Genomic DNA, 20,690 nt, shown 5'->3' on the forward strand with positions numbered 1-20,690 from the left:
TACAAAGCTAATTTGCCAGATCTGATGATGTTTTTTGTCTGTCCTTACCACAGCCGTTAGACTTTGAAATAAAAAAGGCATATACCTTTAAAGTAGAGGCCTCCAATGTGCATCTTGATCATCGATTCCACTCTGTGGGTCCATTCAAAGATACAGCCACTGTGAAGATCAATGTGTTGGATGTGGATGAACCTCCAGTTTTCAGCAAGCCTATGTACACCATGGAGGTTTATGAGGATACTCCTGTTGCGACCATAATAGGTGCTGTAACTGCACAGGATCTTGATGTTGGCAGCAGCTCTGTTAGGTAAGGAAAACATTTTCCTTCTTACATACCTCTCATACAAATCAAACTCAGAAAAGTTCAAGAAGAGAATTATGTAAAGTTTGCAGAGGATAGGTTCATCAATGATTATTAGATGAGATGGTACACGATGCAGCCCCATGCTCTGGGTTTCCATAAGCTTCTGCCTGCCAGAAGCTGGGACTGGATGACCAGGGATGGATCACTTAGCAATTGCACTGTTCTATTCATAGCATCTGGCACTAGCCACTGTCAGAAGGCAGGATCCTGGGCTAGATGGAACATTGGTCTGACCCAGTATGGCCATTCTTATGTTCTTATTTTCTTATTTTCTAAATTCATGCTGAGAATGAGATTGAATGGATCAGGAGAATGGTAATGATATATGAACCATTTCACATGAAAGTCAAAAGCCCGGTAATTGTTGCTGAAAGTAATTATCAAAAAAAGTATATGCTGCATTAGGTGGCATACATGAAATGAGTCGATCGATATATAGTAGATACTGGATAACAGGAGTCAATATCACAAAAAGCACCATACCAGTTGGCATTAACTAACACACTTGACCTCAGCAGAGGTTCTGGGTACTGAATAGGTATGCAGACTTTTGTTATACACAGAGGGAGTCCATCAAAAACTGTTTAGAAGTACATTGGGAGCAAATGTGTATAGGCAGGGTCGGGAAATTGGCAATGCTTTGGACATACTACACCTATATTATGCATAAATTGAGGGATATTAGTGCTGCACCTTTTTTAAGTAATAGTCTTTTTGTCACTCTTTATATTAAGGTTTCATTCATAAATAGTTTATAAAGAGTAATACATGATTAATAAATTGTTATAGATTATTAATATCAAAAAGGTAAATAGGCTGCATATAACAATCCATCGTTACCTCCTTCTAATGATGTGCTCACAACCATTTATTATGCATGGTATTCATGTTTATAACAGGAATAATTTATTAAACCTTTATGAAAAAAATGGAACTTCACTATAAAATGTGACAAGTCTCACTCTTTCTAAAACTGCTTCCGACTTCCAGAAAAAAAGTCTGATGTTAATGATACATATACTTTATGTAAACAGAATTAATGGCTCTGATTTAGAAAAGGCACATTGATGATTGCATGAAATTAGATTCTCCTAAAATACCACATGTAGCTAATATGTTAAAAAAATTACTCTACTCTAGACACTTGAGTGCACATGTTGATGGAGATTACATTTAACATGTGAAAATAAATTGTTAATCTTGTAATTGTCCTTAATAATCATTGCCTAGCATATCTCCAAAACTACAACACAATTCAACAAAAATGCCAGTCTTTTCAGAGACGCCCCAGACTAGAATGCAAATATTGCTGGAGTTCAGGATCTAAGACAGCTGACATAGCAATGGGAAGGGTGATTGCATTCCCACAGGTAGCTCTTGTGCCTGCCCATCCTGCATTCCTTTCCACCACAAGATGGTGTAGTTTCATATAGACTGGGGGACACAGATTACATTCCCTCCTCCCCCTCCCCTGCCACCCCTAACAAAGGGCCAGGTTGTGAACCCCTTCCCCTAGCGGTGAGCTTACAAAAGTAGTCCCATCAAAACCAGTGTTATCTTGAAAGTTGGACTCTCTCTTATGGCCAGATAGTGAGCCCCTTACTCATGTTTCTGAGAAGTTTCTCATTCAAATGGCCTCGTGTTAATCTCTTGAATAAGTAACTGCTCTCCAGTGAGAGTAACTGGCTGATAATCTGGCCCTAAGAGAGACCAGTTTTCATGCTTGAGTGCCTAGGCCCTGATCCTGCAACTGGATCTGCCTGAAGGAACCACTGGTTAAGTCTGTGGGACTTCTTGTGGGTGCAGTAGCCTGTGATATTTTTATAGTGAGCAGAACAGTGTCAAAATAAACCCTTTATTATGAATAGAAGCCGTGTACAGAAATGAGGTAACAGACTTTCTACTACTCTGTGTAGCTGTAGCCCGTGACTGCCCTGTCCTGGGCTGCTTTGTTTCTGCTCCAGAAGGAAGTGTGCCCCAGGAAACTAAAGACTGCATGAAAAATAGCATCTCTTAGTTTCTTGGAGGATTTACTCTATAGTGCATCTTCCCTTTTTTGGATCCCTTTCTGAGCTTCCTGATTTAGTTAAAACATTAAACTAAAACTATGGCAAACACAAATCAAAATAATTGATTTAACAATCCTTCAGAGCCTATCCATGCAGAGCTCATTGCAGTACTAGGGCCTATGTTAGGCTGAGGTGCTCATTTCCACATTTGCCCAGTCAAGAGGCGACTTGTAAGGAAGGTATGGAGGGGGTGTAGAAGTGCTCCCCCAGACTGACCTGCTGGGGGCTGAGAAGGAGAAGGGCTCTGTCCTTCTCTCCCTGCACCTTCCCACCCAGCACATTCAACCGCTCTTCCTGGCAGCTGGGTAGGGGAGCCAGATGTAACCACTTCTGCCTGAAAACCACTTCTCCCTGGCTGGGACATCACATGTCCTCCCCTTTAGATTGTGCACTGCCCCCACCCGCACCTCCCAGTCCTGTATGGGGAGGCACAAGTTGTCTATGCCCTTAGGTGTCCAAGTGCCAGTCTGAGAATCCAAATGAGGGATTAGATACTCTGATACTACAGTTAAGTGAGGCAGTACCAGAAGACCAATAGACACACTGGGACAACAAAAGAAAAATGACTACTGGGTACTGTAGAGGCAGTACATCTCCCTCAGTTTGACTCTGAAAGATAATTTATTTCAGCCAAACCATCATGATTTTGGTCCTGAAAACACATACTTATCTCTTCTCCCCTTATAACTTCCCATCCAAATACCTTTGGGCCTTGCTGCCTGATACAAAGCTCCGTAAATCAATAGAAAACTTCTATTTGCTTCATTGAGCTTTGGATCAGTCCCTTATAACTGTGGAAATTGCCAGTTAAAGAACTCCCATATTTGGGGGTGGGGGTAAGATGGTCATTGCTTACTATTTAATCTGTGTTCACATATTAGTTAGTTCAAGTGAAAGAACATAGAAACAATTTTTAATTACTTATGTATTAGAATCCAATACTCCATAAGATTTATATCCTCTAATTGAAAGTAAAATCAATAAAGAAAAGTTAGCAAAAGCATAATTTAGTTACAAAGAGCTGCATGTGATTACAACTTCCAAATGGGTATTACAGCAATTATGGTCTCTTAGCTATTTAAGATTTAGATTACCTTGTAGGAGTAAATAATGGTCTGTCAGTTTTACAATATTTTAAAGAAGGAGCTTAAGTAGTATAACACTGCTTCCAAGTAAATAGGCCCTCTAAGTAGACACAGAATGGCAAGAAATGTTCTCTGAGATAATAGGCAATATAATGTGCTCGATGGTACGGTTTCTTTACAAATTAATTCATGTTCCCAGAGATGTTTTCCTAGAGTAGTTTAGCCATTATGGTGCCTATTACAACAACAATCTGCAAAACAATGGAGACTAGAATAAAAGAAAAATCTGGAGTGTATGCGGCAGAAGTTATAACTCAACAGAACAAAGCAGTCTAAAATAGCTCACATTAAAGGATGCAACACTAGTCACAGCAACTTAATCCACTTTATCCGGCAAAAATGTCTAACTCTGTTTTAAATGTATGGGGAGGGGGAGATAGTAGCTAAATAATAGTGGAGGTTGAATTTGGGTGGGGGAAAGAAGAAGGGGAGACTATGTTGCTGAAAATCACTGAAAATGCTGAGGTTTATTTTTCTCCAGTAAATGGAATTAGGGCTATTGAGGTTTCTGAGAAGTTCAGAGTTTGAATAAGTATGGATTGTGGGGATGGAAGTTGACAGATATATGGAAATGAAGAGGCTCAGAACACACATTCAGAGAAAGAGAAATAGGAAGACACAAAGAAAAGAAGGTGCCTTAGGTAGTCAGCACCTGCAAATATGACTCTATGTGACACTGTTTTGGAACATTGCACCTGATTTTCAAACTGTGTTAAATTTAGATTTTAGTACTTGCGGGAGAGACATTCTGTCCTTTTTCATTTCCTTCATACCGCAGCAAGAAATGCTTGGCATAAATGTTAAGCTGAAGTCCTATGTACTTTTTGGCCATAAAAGATCCCAAAGTACTTCTCAAAGAAAAAGAAAGGAAATATTCTCACATGTTTTTCTCAGATTCCTAGCCCATGACAATAACAAGCCCTCCAGGACAGACAAGCATCTGTACTCAAATAAACACTGAGTATTTATATCATTTATAAATCAGAAAATGTTGGTGTCAATCAAATCTAATTTCTTTTGGAGGGAGATAGCATCAGGTTTTTTATTAAAATCATGCTTATATCTGCACATACTCTATATATGTTGAGACCAATGTAACATCTTAGGGACAAAGCTAAGTAATGATTAAAGTATAAATCAAAGCAGCATAAGTAGATGGTGGGGAAATCACCATTACATACAATGATATCTGGAGTGTAGATATTTCTCTAACACTATGTGAGATTAAGCCACATTTCAAGTGGCATCTTTGAAGATGTCAAATTTCCTAGGAGATGATGTATCTTAGTGGATAAAGGATTTTTACCTTTGGTCTGAACTACAGATGTGACTGATTAAAATGAGTTTGATATTCTCCTCCATGACATTGCCCTGCAGAATCTCCTTGCTTGACTCACGTGCCCTACCTCATGAGCCACAGAACCATTTAAAGCAAAAAAGCCCCATCCTGCTCAGATCGAGAATTCCAGAACTAGAATATAACACCCCCTACTTACATTCTTTTGTACTGTTAAGAACAAAAGAATGGCCATACTGGGTCAGACCATTTTTTCACATGCGATAGGGTGCTGGGAAAAGGGTAGCTGATTCAGCCCTGTCAAGGTTCCTTCCCCACTCTGAACTCTAGGATACAGATGTGGGGACCTTCATGAAAGACCTCCTAAACTTATTCTGGCCAGCTTAGATTAAAACTTCCCCATAGTACAAACTTTGCCTTGTCCTTGGATAGTACGCTGCTACCACCAAGCATTTTAAACAAACAGGGAAAGAGACCATTTGGAAACATCTTCCCCCAAAATATCCCCCCCAAGCCCTGCACCCCCTTTCCTGGGGAAGGCTTGATAATAATCCTCACCAATTGGTACAGGTGAACACAGACCCAAATCCTTGGATCTTAAGAACAATGAAAAATCCATCAGGTTCTTAAAAGAAGAATTATAATTAAAGAAAAGGTAAAAGAATCATCTCTGTAAAATCAGGATGGTAAACACTTTACAGGGTAATCAGATTCCAGCGAGGTTACCTTAGCTTCTAAACTCTTTATAGGTGAAAGGATTTTGCCTCTGGCCAGGAGAGATTTTATAGCACTGTATACAGAAAGGTGGTTACCCTTCCCTTTATGTTTATGATATGCCCCACAAATCACAGATAGAATGAAACACTTGCTGTGATTTCTTCCTGGAGATCTAGGAGAAAACAGAGTTAATAAAACACATACATCTCTAAATATACTACTAACTGTATAAAGACTAACAATATTTTCCACATCTTAAGGAAAACACTAACAATATTTTCCACATTCTGGGAAACTTTCATGGGAGAGTGCATCAGCCACTTGCTTAGAAGATCCTGAAATGTGTTGTATGTCGAAATCAAAATCCTGGAGAGCTAAACTCCACCAAATAAGTTCTTTGTTATTTCCCTTGGCAGTATGAAGCCACTGTAGCGCAGCCTGGTCTATTTGCAGGTGGAAAAGCCGTCCCCAAACATATAAGCGTAGCTTTTCCAGAGCGTAGACAATGGCACCCGGTGAGGATTATTATCAAGACACCCGGTAAGGTTGGGCTCTAATTGGGTGAGCATTACCTATGTCAGTGGAGTGGTATGCCCATTCAGTCAGTCTGGGGTGGCTGAGAACATTGGCATGTAGCTAGTGCACAGCTCCTTGATCTGCTGTCTCTGCATACACCCAAGGGTCAGGGAGAGGTTCACTTCTTCCACACCACCATCACTTTTCCCTTCGTAGTAGACACCTTCAGGCCATTCAGTGTCATCTTCTCCCTGGGCTGTAAACTGACAAACCTTTAATTCTCTGGAATAAAAGGGCTTTATAGAATTAATATGGTACACCTTAGGCTTTCGGTTGGAGGTGGGGAATGCTATGAGATAATTAACAGCTCCCAGGTGCTCTTGGACTGTGAATGGCCCTTCCCATGATGCTTCCATTTTAATGGGCCTGGAATGCCTTTAAGACCATGACCTGGTCCCCTACTTTGAAGGGCCGCTCTCTGGCATGTTTATCATACCCGACTTTTTGCTCTTTTTGAGCATCTTTTAGGTTTTCTTTAGCAAGGGCTGAAGAGGTTCGGAGGGTGTTTTGTAGGTTGGTTACAAAGTCCAGAATGTTAGTTCCTGGAGAAGGGGTAAACCCCTTCACATTGCTGCTTCACCAACTGTAATGGCCCCTTAACCTCGTAGCCATATACAAGTTCAAATGGTGAAAACCATGGGATGTGGTACAGCTCTGTAGGCAAAGAGCAACTTAGCAACACTAACTCCCAATCATTGCAGTGCTCATTTACGAATTTACGTATCATGGCCTCCAAAGTTCCATTAAACTTCTCCACCAGGCCATTTGTTTGATGATGGTAAGGGGTGGCAACCAAGTGATTTACCCCATGAACTTCCCAAAGACTTTCCATAGTTCCTGCCAGGAAATTAGTTCCTGCATCTGTGAGGATGTCAGAAGGCCAATCTACCCTGGCAAAAATGTTTGCTAGTGCCTGGCACACACTTTTAGCCCTGGTTTTGCTTAGAGCTACTGCTTCCGGTCATTGGGTGGCAAAATCCATGAAAGTCAGTATGTACTGCTTTCCTCTGGGTGTCTTTTTCAGAAAAGGACCCAGGATATCCACTGCTACTCACTGAAATGGAACCTCAATGATGGGAAGTGGCTGGAGAGGGGCTTTGATCTGGTCTTGGGGTTTTCCCACTCTTTGGCACATCTCACAAGACCAGACATAGGTAGAAATATCCTTGCCCATTCTCTCCAAGTGGAACGACTTTCCCAAATGGTCTTTGGTTCTGTTCACCCCGGCATGGCCACTAGGATGATCATAGGCTAAGTTCAAGAGCTTTACCCAGTACTGAGTTGGAACTACACACTGTCCCTGAGGATGCTAGTCTTCCTTGCGTCCACCAGAAAGAGGTTCCTTGTGTAAAAGTCTTCTTTCTACAACAAACCTGGATGGATTAGAAGAGCTGAGAGGCGGTGGGTTGCTCCGTGCCACCGTCCAAGCTCTCTCATTGGATTGTGGACCTGGGCTTGGTACCTCTGGAAGCGATGCAGGGGATGGGGCTGTTTCCGTGGACTCTGAACCGCTCTCCGCTGGTTCACTATGTTGGGATTCAGGCTCCAGCTGAGCCTTTTGTTTAGAGTTATCTGCTGCTGCCAGTGCAGGTTTGGAGGGGCCCTCTGGTGTTGGGGTTGCAAGTACTGGATTCAGTGCTGGTAATGGGTCTGGTGCTGGTTGTTCCACCAGTTCCGGTTCTGGGACTGGCTCTGTCTGGGTCTCTGTGACTGGATTCACTACTGCTGTTGCAGATGTTGGCATGGGGTTCGGTTCCATCACCTCTGACCGGGACCTGGTAGAAGTTTCTGGAACAGAGCTAGGTGTGACAGCTTGCTTAGCATGGCTGCGGGTGACCATTCCCACCCTCTTGGCTAGCTTCACATGATTGGCCAAGTATTCCCCCAACAGCCTGGGGATGGGATAATCATCATAGACTGCAAAAGTCCACATTCCTGACCAGCCCTTGTACTGGACCGGCAACTTGGCTGTAGGGAAGTCAAAAGAGTTTGACTTGAAGGGTTGAATTGTCGCTTGGACCTCTGGGTCAATTAAATTGGGGTACACTAAGGAAACATGGACTGCCAGTGCTCTGGTGTCCCTCCACGCTGTGACCTTCTTCCTGTTCACAATCACAGTTTCCCTCCACTCTGAGGCCCTCTGGGGTGATTCTGGTGCAATGATCTGTAGTCTGTTGGGGTTCTTGGGGCAGATGGCCTTAACATGCCCTGGCTCATTACGTTTAAAACATCACCCAGCTGACTGGTCACGGGGCGAGGTGGGTTGCTGGAGAATGGTGTGGAGGGATGATAAGGTGCCTGGAGTGTGCCTTGGGGTGTTGTTGGGGCCTTGGGCTGCCCCCAGCAGTAGGGTGTGGTCTGAGGTTGTCTCTTCTCGTATCCACTCTAACTGTGACCAGGGTTGTTTCTCTCTCCTCCCTCCACCCATTTTGTTCCGGTTTCCCCTGCCTCTCTGGTGATCTGGGACTGCTTGTATTGATCTGCATAAGACACAAAACTTCCTGCTGAGTCAATTTTCTTCTCCCATAAACACTGTTTTATATCATCCTTGGACATATTCAGGAATTGCTCCTGTATCATCAAATCCCACATTCTTCCATAATTAGTTACAGCCCGTCAGTTGAGCCATTTATCAAACAGATCTGTCATCCGGTTTACATAAGCCACATTACTTAGTCCAAGCATTCTCTTAAGGGTTTGAAATTTTACTCTGTAAGTTACAGGTGTAACTTGAAATTGCTTTAAAAACAAATCTTTGCATTTATTATAGTTATAAGCCTCATCAATGGGCATCTTATTGAATATGTCCAGAGCTCTTCCAGTCAATTTTGCAACCAATGTGGTCATCTTGTGAGCTTCAGGAATTTTATGGTGCACAGTCTCTCAAACGTGAGAAAATATTCAGGAATATCACTGGATTCATCATACTGTGGACATAGTCACTCCCAATTGTGGATTGTTGGGAAAGGATTGTTAGGGTTATCTGTTATATTCTGCTGAACCTTTGCATTCTCTATCTGCAGTTCATGCTTCCTCTCTTTTCCCCTCTCCTCCATTTCTTTTTCCTTTGCCTCCATAGCTCTCCTGTGGGCAGCCTCCTGGGCTTTCTCTGCCTTCTTCGCTGCCTCTGTATCTTTTTCTTTGGCTTCCAGTCTGGCTGACTCCAGCGTCTGTTTGGTCTTGCTTTCTGTCATCCTAGTCACTCTGTTTTTAACCTAGCTATTCCCGAGAGTTAGAAAGAAAAAAACAAAACAAAACCTGGCTTGTAAAATTTTGCTGTGCTGTAACCAGATACCTTTTGTCTCTGATAGCTGTTCTCAGCTTACAGAAAAATCGTTTGTTATGGAGATGCTCTGTCCCCAGGCAAAGAGGGAGAAAAACATTAATTGCTTTCAGCTAAAACCTGCTTCCAAGGAGCCCAAAGAAAAAGAAAATGTCCTTTTTAAAATCCTACTGTGCTTCTGGTTAAAAATGATCTCAGGTTCAAAATGATCCCACCGCTCTGCCACCATGTCAAGGTTCCTTCCCCACTCTGAACTCTAGGGTACAGATGTGGGGACCTGCATGAAAGACCCCCTAAGCTCATTCTTACTAGCTCAGGTTAAAACTTCCCCATGGTACAAGCTTTGCCTCGTCCTTAAACAGTATGCTGCCACCAACAAGCGTTTTAAACAAAGAACGGGGAAAGAGACCATTTGGAGACGTCTTCCCGCAAAATATCCCCCCCAAGCCCTGCACCCCCTTTCCTGGGGAAGGCTTGATAATAATCCTCACCAATTGGTACAGGTGAACAAAAACCCAAATCCTTGGATCTTAAGAACAATGAAAAATCCATCAGGTTCTTAAAAGAAGAATTTTATTTAAAGAAAAGGTAAAAGAATCATCTCTGTAAAATCAGGATGGTAAACACTTTACAGGGTAATCAGATTCAAAACATAGAGAATCCCTCTAGGCAAAACCTTAAGTTACAAAAAGACACAAAAACAGCAATATACACTCCCTCCAACACAGCTTATTTTATAAGCCATTAAACAAAAGAAAATCTGACGCATTTTCTAGCTAAATTACTTACTATCTTTACAGGGGTTGTACGATTGCATTCCTGATCTGTTCCTGGCAAAAGCATCACATAGACAGACCAAACCCTTTGTTCCCCCCTCTCTAGATTTGAAAGAATCTTGTCCCCGCATTGGCCATTTTGGGTCAGGTACCAGCGGGGTTACCTTAGCTTCTTAACCTTTTACAGGTGAAAGGATTTTGCCTCTGGCCAAGAGGGATTTTATAGTAGTGTATACAGAAAGGTGGTTACCCTTCCCTTTATATTTATGACAAGCCCTCTGTCAGGCCAGCTCCCATGTAGGGGAATAAAATAGAGCTGTCTGGAGATAACCTGGCCCTAACTGGGGAAGCAGAAACAGCTGCTGCCTAATTAGCTTGGGGTTGTATAAAAGCCCCAGGGGAAGGCAGTCAGGGAAGAGCAGAAAGAAAGGGAAAAGGTAGGGAGTGGAAGCAAGGAGGTAGCCCTTTCCTCCTGCCTACACACCTGCCTGCACATGGTGATGGTCCAACTGTATATGGCAAAATGGTGGTGGGAATAAGCCTGTGAATAAACTGCACCAGTAGATACTAATCCCGGGGTCTCGGAGTGACTTTGTGGACTTAGCAGAGGCAGGACCCAAGGGGGCCCTGCCATGCTCTTCTACAGTTCAGCTAGTCCAGTATCCTGTCTTCCAATGGTATCCAATGCCAAATGCCCCAGAGGGAAAGAACAGAACAGGTAATCAACAAGTGTTCTTTTTGAGATCGATGCTATCTTGGAACAAATTCCTCTCTTCTGCATGGAATTGAATAGCATAATTTAAAGTTTGCAGTCAGTCAAAGATTTAATTTTATAGGTACTTTATCCATGAAAATTCTGAAAACATCTCGTTTCATCAGAGCAGGACTTTGTTCTAATGGTGAACAGAGAGAAAAGATGGATTTCTAAACATCCATGTACAATGGTCAGACCCTTTGTTTTTCATTGTGTGGGCAATGGGCATTCACCACACAGCTGTAGAGATTGCTTAGAATTCACAGCTCAGGCAGGAAGGAGAGGACCCTCAAACTTTAATAGCAATATCTAGTTCTTACACAGCATTTTTCCACAGTAGATCTCTAAGAGCTCTAAAAGTAAGTTGGTATCATTCTCCCCATTTTACAGATATGTAATATGTAATATGCCCATAACCTCTAGCTGAGTTACTGAAGTCCTCAAATCTTGATTTAAAGATTTCAAGTTACAGAGAATCCACCATTTACTCAAGTTCAGACCAATAAGTGATCTGTGCCCCATGCTGCAGAGGAAATTGAAAGACCCCAAGGGGATTGGCCAATCTGCCCTGGGGGAAGATTCCTTCACAACCCCAAATATGATCAGTTAGACCCTGAAACAAGGGGAGAAACCCACCCTCCAGATACCTGTTAAAGAATTCTCTATAGAAACTCAGAGCTCTCCCATCAACATCCCACCTCCAGCCATTGACCATATTTCTAATAGCAGTCATGGATGGGCCATATACCATTGTAGGCAATCTCATCATACCAGCCCCTCCATCAGTTTATCAAGCTCAGTCTGAATGAACAGTTTGGTCCGAAAGTGTGTGCTGGTCACTCAGGAGAGTGTTTAGCACTGAGGGAGGGGGAAGAATTGGCATAGAAGGCTCCTACATTTGATTAGGACCAGTCAGGAAGCAGGAATGAGGGAGGCAAGCATTCAGCAGTATATAATGATCTAACCACCCACTTGTAGTTTAATGGAGCAGCAGCATATTATGCTTTTGCCTCCTAGTGGCTAGATTCTGCAAAAAATATGCATTCTGTTGCAATTGTACCTTAGCTCATGTAGTAGAACTGCTGCTTTTGGATGAAAGGTCCTCATTCCAAGTCTCTGCGGCAATGGATTCCTCAAACACTATAAAATGCAATCACTGGATTAAAAGCAGTGATTTCGTGTGCTACAGCCATATCATCTCAAACAGTGATCTTGTCATGGCTCAAAACCCATCTTAATCTTGCTTAGGACTAACATCAAAAGAAACTTAGGTGCTATAGGGAACAGTGTTGGTCATTCTTTAAAGTGGTTCTCTTCCCTTAGTCAAAATTGAAATAGTTCCCCACCACATAAAACTACAGCCCTTAGGACTTGTGGTGATTAAAGAGCCTACTGCACTTTTCACAAGAATAGTGGCGTTAGCTCTTGTATTCGGGCTAAACTCCAAACACATTCGATCTAAATTTCCCTTGTAATTAAATTGGATATGTTAGTGTTAACTTCCTCTCTTAACCTGTTGTATAGTTTGTTGTTGTATATGTCTAAACAGTTGTTGCATTTCATCTAGAGAGGTTCTTATATTTTGGGCCATTGTTTCCTTGCAGCATCATTAATGTAATTTTAAACTAGTATTTATTGACAGTCACATATATTTGGGGCAGGGGGTGGTCACATGCTTGGAGTACAATTTCAGCCTGGGGCGTCCTTAGACCTCTAAGAGAAATGGATCAACACATAGGAGAGTAGCAAATAAATGGCTGGGGCCACATCTTTGTATGTAGATGAACTGAAAAAGCAGACATAAAATGGGATGGCACTGATGGCATTCATATGGATCTTACATTGACAATCTGCAGTTTGATATTAATGATTAATGATTAATCATTGTTAATTAATTATTAATCATTTAGGCCTTAATCGCCAAAGATATTTCCTGATAGGTCACAGACATCCAAGAGGAAGTCAAGGGGTACCAACAACCACCTTCTGGATTCTGGGTTTCTTTGGGGTTTGAACAACCTTCAATGTAAACTGGAGCAGCCTTGGGACTAGTCTAATTTATGGCCACCTCCTCAAGGCTGGCTATGGGCTGCCCAGCACCACGGTATTCCCCAAACTGCTTAACACTAGAGCCATTCCCCTTCAAATCCCCAAATCTACCTGTACCAAACCCCTTGCTGCAGGGTTTGTGAGGCCCCCCATACAGGCCAGAGCAGGTGACAGAATCATCCCACTGTGTATCCACAGCTCCCACTAGTGAATTTTGGCACCACTGGTCTTCAGTGTGGCATCTTTTCTCTCTTGGGCTTCCTCAGCTTCATTACAGTTTTGATTTATGCAATGAGAATAGGTACTGAGTTAACGTATCTCAAAGACTAAGATAGGATACTGAACACCAAATATTTGCACACTGAAAAGTGGACTCAAAGCAGCCAATTTCCACTGGGTGAAAGAAACATTACTAGTATGAAGCTCTGTGGCCTCCTCTACCAGATCTGCTGTCACATATGCTTGCACCATCATTTCCTGAACTGGAAATTTGCTTCCTGGTTTAAGGAGAGGGGCTCGGTGTGTCAGGAGGACAGAAATTGAAAAGGGTGTGGTATAGTGAGGCTCTGCTCCCCCGGATTCTTGGTAGGTGTTAAGACCCTGAGGACATTATGCCAGAGTGTAAATTAAAGCTGCCTGGAGACAGGCAGCTGAGAACAAGGGAGCCACAACCAGCTTCCTGTCTGCCCACAGTCCACTGTTGTGTTTTTTTTCTTTTAAACTTGTACATCCACAAACCATCCTCAAATGCCCCTCCCATCACCAGAGATTCTAGGATGCTCTTTAATGTCCGCGCCATCATGGCCTCCCCCCATGGAAAACTGGCAGAGTAGGAACACTTTCACATAGTCTGATCTCCCATCTGCAGGCAATGGAAATAAATCAGCTGGTAGCAAACAGATCTCCTACTAATGCTGGACCAGTAGACTCAGATGGTACCATCCTTCCCTCATTATGGCCAGGTTAGAGAGAGAGAGTGCACATGCAGAATGGCCTCCACTGTTCAGGTCTGCCCCAAACCTCAGCAATACCTAAAGATCCATTACAGCAGCAAGGAGAATGGAGTTCTGAGGCTTTGTCCTTAACCTGATTTTGTCCTGTAGGTGCACCACAGTTGTACCAGCCCTGAAGAGATGTTGTGTATGGTAAGCTTGTATTAAAGGGGTTAAATGCAAGATTTCTGAATACATACATTTTACCCCAAACGTCTAAGCCGGAAATACAAGTTACAGCTTTTCATTCTCTCTTGGTCTTGCAGCACTGCCTTCTCAGTGTACTAGTAAAAATAAAATCAATGCATTTTCCAAATGACATCAGCTTTTGCTAAGATATGCATCCCATCATGAGAAATACAAAGCGGACAACAGAGCTGACTGAAGATTTTGATGCGCATATGAACAGCATTTTAGATGGGGAGGGCGAGGAAATTTGTAGACAGGAACAATTGTCAGTTTAGAACTGTTGATAATTGAAGTGAAGCAGATTTTATTCCCCATTTTGTCTAGTGTGTTTTACTAAAATGCGTATGTCAAATTTATAGGGCTTATGAAAAGTTCAACAGCTTCTTTCAGTCACATCTGATGTAGTCATCAGAATCAGTGAGTGTTCCCACAGCCATTGCCTTCATGAAAATTAGTTCTGCATCATGCCAAATAAACATTCACTATTCTCATCAGAAGCTAAGAGCAAAGTGTCATTTGTTTGTATTGACATTATCTGTACCACATCAGGTGGCCCGATAGCTGCTGAAAAACATTAATCTTTCACCTTCATTATTTAGAAATGGAGTGAGATTGTAGCTCACTGTGAGAAGACTGCAAGTCATGTATTTATTGTGTGCAAAGAATTCTAGTGAATGGAGGTGTTGAATTTCTACATATGTTTTATATCTAATTCTCATGTGAAAGATCTGGCCATGTGATAAGGTGAACAGAATGTTTTCTTCTTCTTCTCTCCAAATGTAGAATTCTCCCTCCACCCTCCCGAAGTCACAACTATCCAATGCCCACAATGTGCAAAATGCTGTCTAGCACCGGTGAAAAGTTTAGGGTCTGAGGTGTCACAAAACATCAAAGCTTTATAACTTATAAACTTTATAAAGCTTTATAAGCTTTAAAGTCAAAACATTTCTAAATCTAGAAGAGCCATTGCAGGATATTTATATGGGGGGTGGGGGAGGTAGGTATGTTAGTGTTAATCTCTCTCAGGTGTTTATACAGTTTCATTTATAGCTGGGATTTTTAAAAGTGCCCAACTGTGACTATGAAGTCAATGAGAGTTGACTTGCATAGGAGAAGAGTTAGGCCAATACTTCTGGAAACCTCATACTAACAAAGACACTTGGTTTTATAGTTGGAAGGGTACAATAAAATGTAGTCCTACTGAACATGTTATAAACACTTTACAATATCTGTAAAATGGATTTTATGGAAAATATATGGCACATTTATAATGGTTTTCCAGTGAGGTGCAAAATGAAAGGGTTTTTTTGGTCATTTGTTAGACATGACCTACCCAACTCACTCTTGAATTTCCTACTGGTGAATAATGCAACCATTCCAAATCCATGCTAATAAGTCCTCTAGATCATACCATACCTCACTGTTCTTGTACACATATTGTATGCTTTGTATGCTAGTAGAGACATTTAAGGGAGCATATGGGGAAAATACTGGATGTTAAGTGTTTAGTGAAGTGAGTTCGTAAGCCACACTGCCTAAGAAGTCTCTGTTTGTTATCTTTGACATTTTTGCCAGTTTGTTTGTATTTTGCTTTGGTTAATATCTTCCTGCAAGTATTTATTCACTGATGTTATATATTGTTTGGGGCATATTTGCATAGATTGGCTTCTTTTGGGATCAAGCTTGTACCCATAGGGTTACATGGAGGGTAAGATAAGAGCTGATTGCAACTCCATTAGGATTTTATTTGGTTTGACCTTTAATGAAATAACAAGGCTTTGAAAATCCTCAGCACAGGTATAGGGAGTTCATGCCCCCATTAAGAGAAGATGAGCTAGCCTTACTAAATTATTTAAAGAGGAAAAAAAACTTGTGGGGATATATTAGCCTCTTTTGAGCTCTATTACCAGTCCTTCCTGTTTCTTGGCTCAGAATAAATAAAAGATAGAGAGAAAATTCAATGTTGGCTGGATATTATGGGAAACAGTATTAGATCTTCCCCCCCAATAACCCATTATTAGACATTGCTATATCAGACCACATTTCCTGCATTGTGGTGGTTAAACCTACTAACTTGATTTCTGTTGACATTGACAGGATTTTTATCATTTAGGTAGGAATGATTTATTATGAAAATATCCCAATATTAGAACTGGCATAAATCAGTGGTGTGATTTTCCCTGTAGGTTTTTAATAGGTTAAAATATTTTAACCTTCACCTAACTTCAAAATAAATATGATTTATCTAACTAAATAGTAGTGTTGTTCGATTTTATTGAAAGATACCTGATACAGGATAGTCAGCCCAATGGATGTACAAAATGCTGGGCACTGGATAGTACAGAGTACTGAGGAGTTGAAAAATCATGCAGAAAGGATTTGTGGACTGTTAAAATAGTACAACTTGAATTTTATGTGGTCCAAAGCTGTGTCTTCTGTGGTTATGAAAACATATTTCATCTTTAATACAGATATTTTATAGGATCATATTAGTTAAAAAATAGAAATGGCCTATTAGAATCCATCCTCCTGCGAGACCTTAGAACACAAAAGAAGATTCAACTAAACTCAAACCTTTGTAAGTAGTTAAGGAACCCAAATAATCTTAACATTGTCTCAAATATGAAGTCCCTGAGAAAAAGAACCCACTCTCTGACTACCCCGTCTAGCAATAATAAGAAGTTTAACAGCATCACTGACCACACAAAACAAAATCCCTTATTTCTGATCAGTGTTGGTTGTATTAGTCCCAGCTGCCCTTAACAGCCATGAAGAGCTCTCTGAGGAAGACATACTTGTAATACAAGCTTGTGATTGAATAAATAGCAAACTGAAGGCAATCATTCATCACTCTTGATTAGAATTCCATGTGTTGCCAATTATCCAGGTGTTATTAGACCCTAGTTTACCTACCTGTATAAATCTCCTATGTCCGCATCAAGAAATTATGCAATTTCTACAAGAAGAACAAAGGTTAGTATGATAACAAAGCATCTCACTGAGTAAGATATATACATATGAACCAGTGCTCTGTGGTGCACATTTTTGATGCTCTAGACACAAGATGTTTTCCCCAAAATTTATGTTCTTTATGCCTTTTTAAAAAATTGTAATTCAAGAATAACTCATCCTATAAAGTAGATATGAAAGAAACAAAGACATTGAGATAGGAGGCTAAGAAGACAGAGTTAAGGTTTCAGAGTAGCAGCCATGTTAGTCTGTATTCGCAAAAAGAAAAGGAGTACTTGTGGCACCTTAGAGACTAACAAATTTATTAGAGCATAAGCTTTCGTGAGCTACAGCTCACTTCATCGGATGCATCCGATGAAGTGAGCTGTAGCTCACGAAAGCTTATGCTCTAATAAATTTGTTAGTCTCTAAGGTGCCACAAGTACTCCTTTTCTTTTTAGAGTTAAGGTTGTTTGAATATTTTAACTTCATTACTTTAAAATATTTGGTTTTCTTTTGGGCATAACTTTAGAGCCAAATGTCAATTACTTCTTCTGTTTTTGTTTTTTTAAATAACTGCAACATTTTTCTAAGCTTTTAATCTCTAATTTATTGTTATATACTCAACTTTAATTCCAACTTTATGAAAACTTTGTCTGTGAGTATTACTATATGTAATTAGATTCTTAGTGTGAAATATCTGTTTATAATCAGACATTAGAAATGGTAAAGACCTATGAGATCACCCAATACACCTTCCTGCCAATGCAGTATTCTTCCATACAATAAATGTATTATGATTTTGCCCAAATTATTTTTTAAAATGTCCAGTGATAGGACTTTTGTCATTTCTCTCAGGAAACACTCTACAGCTTAATATATATCACTGCCAGGAAGATTTTGTTAGTCAACCTAAATTTCTTTCTTAATTTCATCCCATACTCTTGTTATATCTCCCTATATAATACTAAATAATACTCATCCCTTTTTGGTATATAAACCCTTCAACTATTTGTAGACAATTATCATGTCTCTCCTGTCATCTCATATACAAGCTAAACATATTTTAGCTCTTTTAATCTTTCCTCATAATTCACTGTTTCAAGACCCAGAATTATTTTTAATACTGTTCTCTGAACTCCCTCCAATATGCTGATATCTTATTTGTCATGTGCTGCCCAAGAGAACTTTCTAGTTTTTTTGTTATCATTTACCAGAAACAGGGTCTATTATCTCCCTACTACATTTCATAATGCCTTTTTGCACACTTTTGTGCAACCATATCTCAAATTCTAGACTAATTTGCTTTCTTCCAGTCTACACCACTTGTCCTCATTGTTGCTTCCCTGGTTCATTCCCCCTGGGAATTGCATGTATAAAAATACTGTGTGCTTAATTGGCATATTTAAAAATTCAATCTCATTTTATCATTTTCCAGGCTCTTTAGGTCCCTCTGTATTATTTTCCTAACCTGAAGGGTGTTCATTAGAACATAAGAACCACCATACTGGGTCAGACCAAAGGTCCATCTAGCCCAGTATTCTGTCTTCTGACAGTGGACAATGCCAGGTGCCCCAGAGGGAATGAACAGAACAGGTAATCATCAAGTGATCCATCCACTGTTGCCATTCCCAACTTCTGGCAAATAGAGACTAGGGACACTATCCCTGTCCATCCTGGCTAATAGCCATTGATGGACCTATCCTCCATGAACTTATGTACTTCTTTTTAGAACCCTGTTATAGTCTTGGCCTTCACAACATCCTTTGGCAAGGAATTCCACATATTGACTGTGTGCTATGTGAAAAAAATATTTCCTTTTGTTTGTTTTAAACCTGCTGCCTATTAATTTCATTTGGCAACCCCTAGTTCTTGTGTTAAGAGAAGGAGTAAATAACACTTCCTTATTTACTTTCTCCACACCAGACATGATTTTATAGATATTTATCATATCCCCTCTTAGTCATCTCTTATCCGAGCTGAAAAGTCCCAGTCTTATTAATCTCTGCTCATATGGCAGCTGTTTCAGACCCCTAATAATTTTTGTTGCTCTTTTCTGAACTTTTTCCAATTCCAATATATCTTTTTAGAGATGAGGTGACCACATCTGCATGCAATATTCAAGATGTGGGCATTAGCAAAGCTTTTGACACGGTCTCCCACAGCATTCTTGTCAGCAAGTTAAGGAAGTATGGGCTGGATGAATGCACTATAAGGTGGGTAGAAAGCTGGCTAGATTGTCGGGCTCAACGGGTAGTGATCAATGGCTCCATGTCTAGTTGGCAGCCGGTGTCAAGTGGAGTGCCCCAGGGGTCGGTCCTGGGGCCCGTTTTGTTCAATATCTTCATAAATGATCTGGAGGATGGTGTGGATTGCACTCTCAGCAAATTTGCGGATGATACCAAACTGGGAGGAGTGGTAGATACGCTGGAGGGGAGGGATAGGATACAGAAGGACCTAGACAAATTGGAGGATTGGGCCAAAAGAAATCTAATGAGGTTCAATAAGGATAAATGCAGGGTCCTGCACTTAGGATGGAAGAATCCAATGCACCGCTACAGACTAGGGACCGAATGGCTCGGCAGCAGTTCTGCGGAAAAGGACCTAGGGGTGACAGTGGACGAGAAGCTGGATATGAGTCAGCAGTGTGCCCTTGTTGCCAAGAAGGCCAATGGCATTTTGGGTTGTATAAGTAGGGGCATAGCGAGCAGATCGAGGGACGTGATCGTTCCCCTCTATTCGACACTGGTGAGGCCTCATCTGGAGTACTGTGTCCAGTTTTGGGCCCCACACTACAGGAAGGATGTGGATAAATTGGAAAGAGTACAACGAAGGGCAACGAAAATGATTAGGGGTCTAGAGCACATGACTTATGAGGAGAGGCTGAGGGAGCTGGGATTGTTTAGTCTGCAGAAGAGAAGAATGAGGGGGGATTTGATAGCTGCTTTCAACTACCTGAAAGGGGGTTTCAAAGAGGATGGCTCTAGACTGTTCTCAATGGTAGCAGATGACAGAACGAGGAGTAATGGTCTCAAGTTGCAATGGGGGAGGTTTAGATTGGATATTAGGAAAAACTTTTTCACTAAGAGGGTGGTGAAACACTGGAATGCGTTACCTAGGGAGGTGGTAGAATCTCCTTCCTTAGAGGTTTTTAAGGTCAGGCTTGACAAAGCCCTAGCTGGGATGATTTAACTGGGACTTGGTCCTGCTTTGAGCAGGGGGTTGGACTAGATGACCTTCTGGGGTCCCTTCCAACCCTGATATTCTATGATTCTATGATTCTATGATACCACGGATTTATTATCTATCCCTTTCTTAATGATTCCCAACGTTCTGTTTGCTTTTTTGACTGCCTCTGCACATTGATTGGATGTTTTCAGAGAACTATCCACAATGACTCCAAGATCTCTTTCTTGAGTGGTAACAGTTAATTTAGACCCCATCATTTTATATTTATAGTTGGGATTATGTTTTCCAATGAACACTATTTTGCATTTATCAACATTGAATTTCTTCTGCCATTTTATTGC

General features: G+C 41.1%; 1 protein-coding gene across 2 annotated transcripts in view; it reads left to right on the forward strand.

The window, feature by feature from the left end:
• CDH12 (cadherin 12) overlaps window positions 1–20,690 on the forward strand; it is an 867,135-nt gene that overhangs the window by 815,867 nt on the left and 30,578 nt on the right. For both annotated transcript variants that reach the window (XM_038389732.2, XM_043508440.1), the window contains one exon: window positions 54–307. In XM_038389732.2, coding sequence (XP_038245660.1) covers window positions 54–307 — 254 coding nt within the window. The remainder of the gene's footprint in view (window positions 1–53; window positions 308–20,690) is intronic.

The sequence above is a fragment of the Dermochelys coriacea genome, chromosome 2, assembly GCF_009764565.3.
Source record: "Dermochelys coriacea isolate rDerCor1 chromosome 2, rDerCor1.pri.v4, whole genome shotgun sequence".
Classification (NCBI taxonomy): domain Eukaryota; kingdom Metazoa; phylum Chordata; order Testudines; family Dermochelyidae; genus Dermochelys; species Dermochelys coriacea.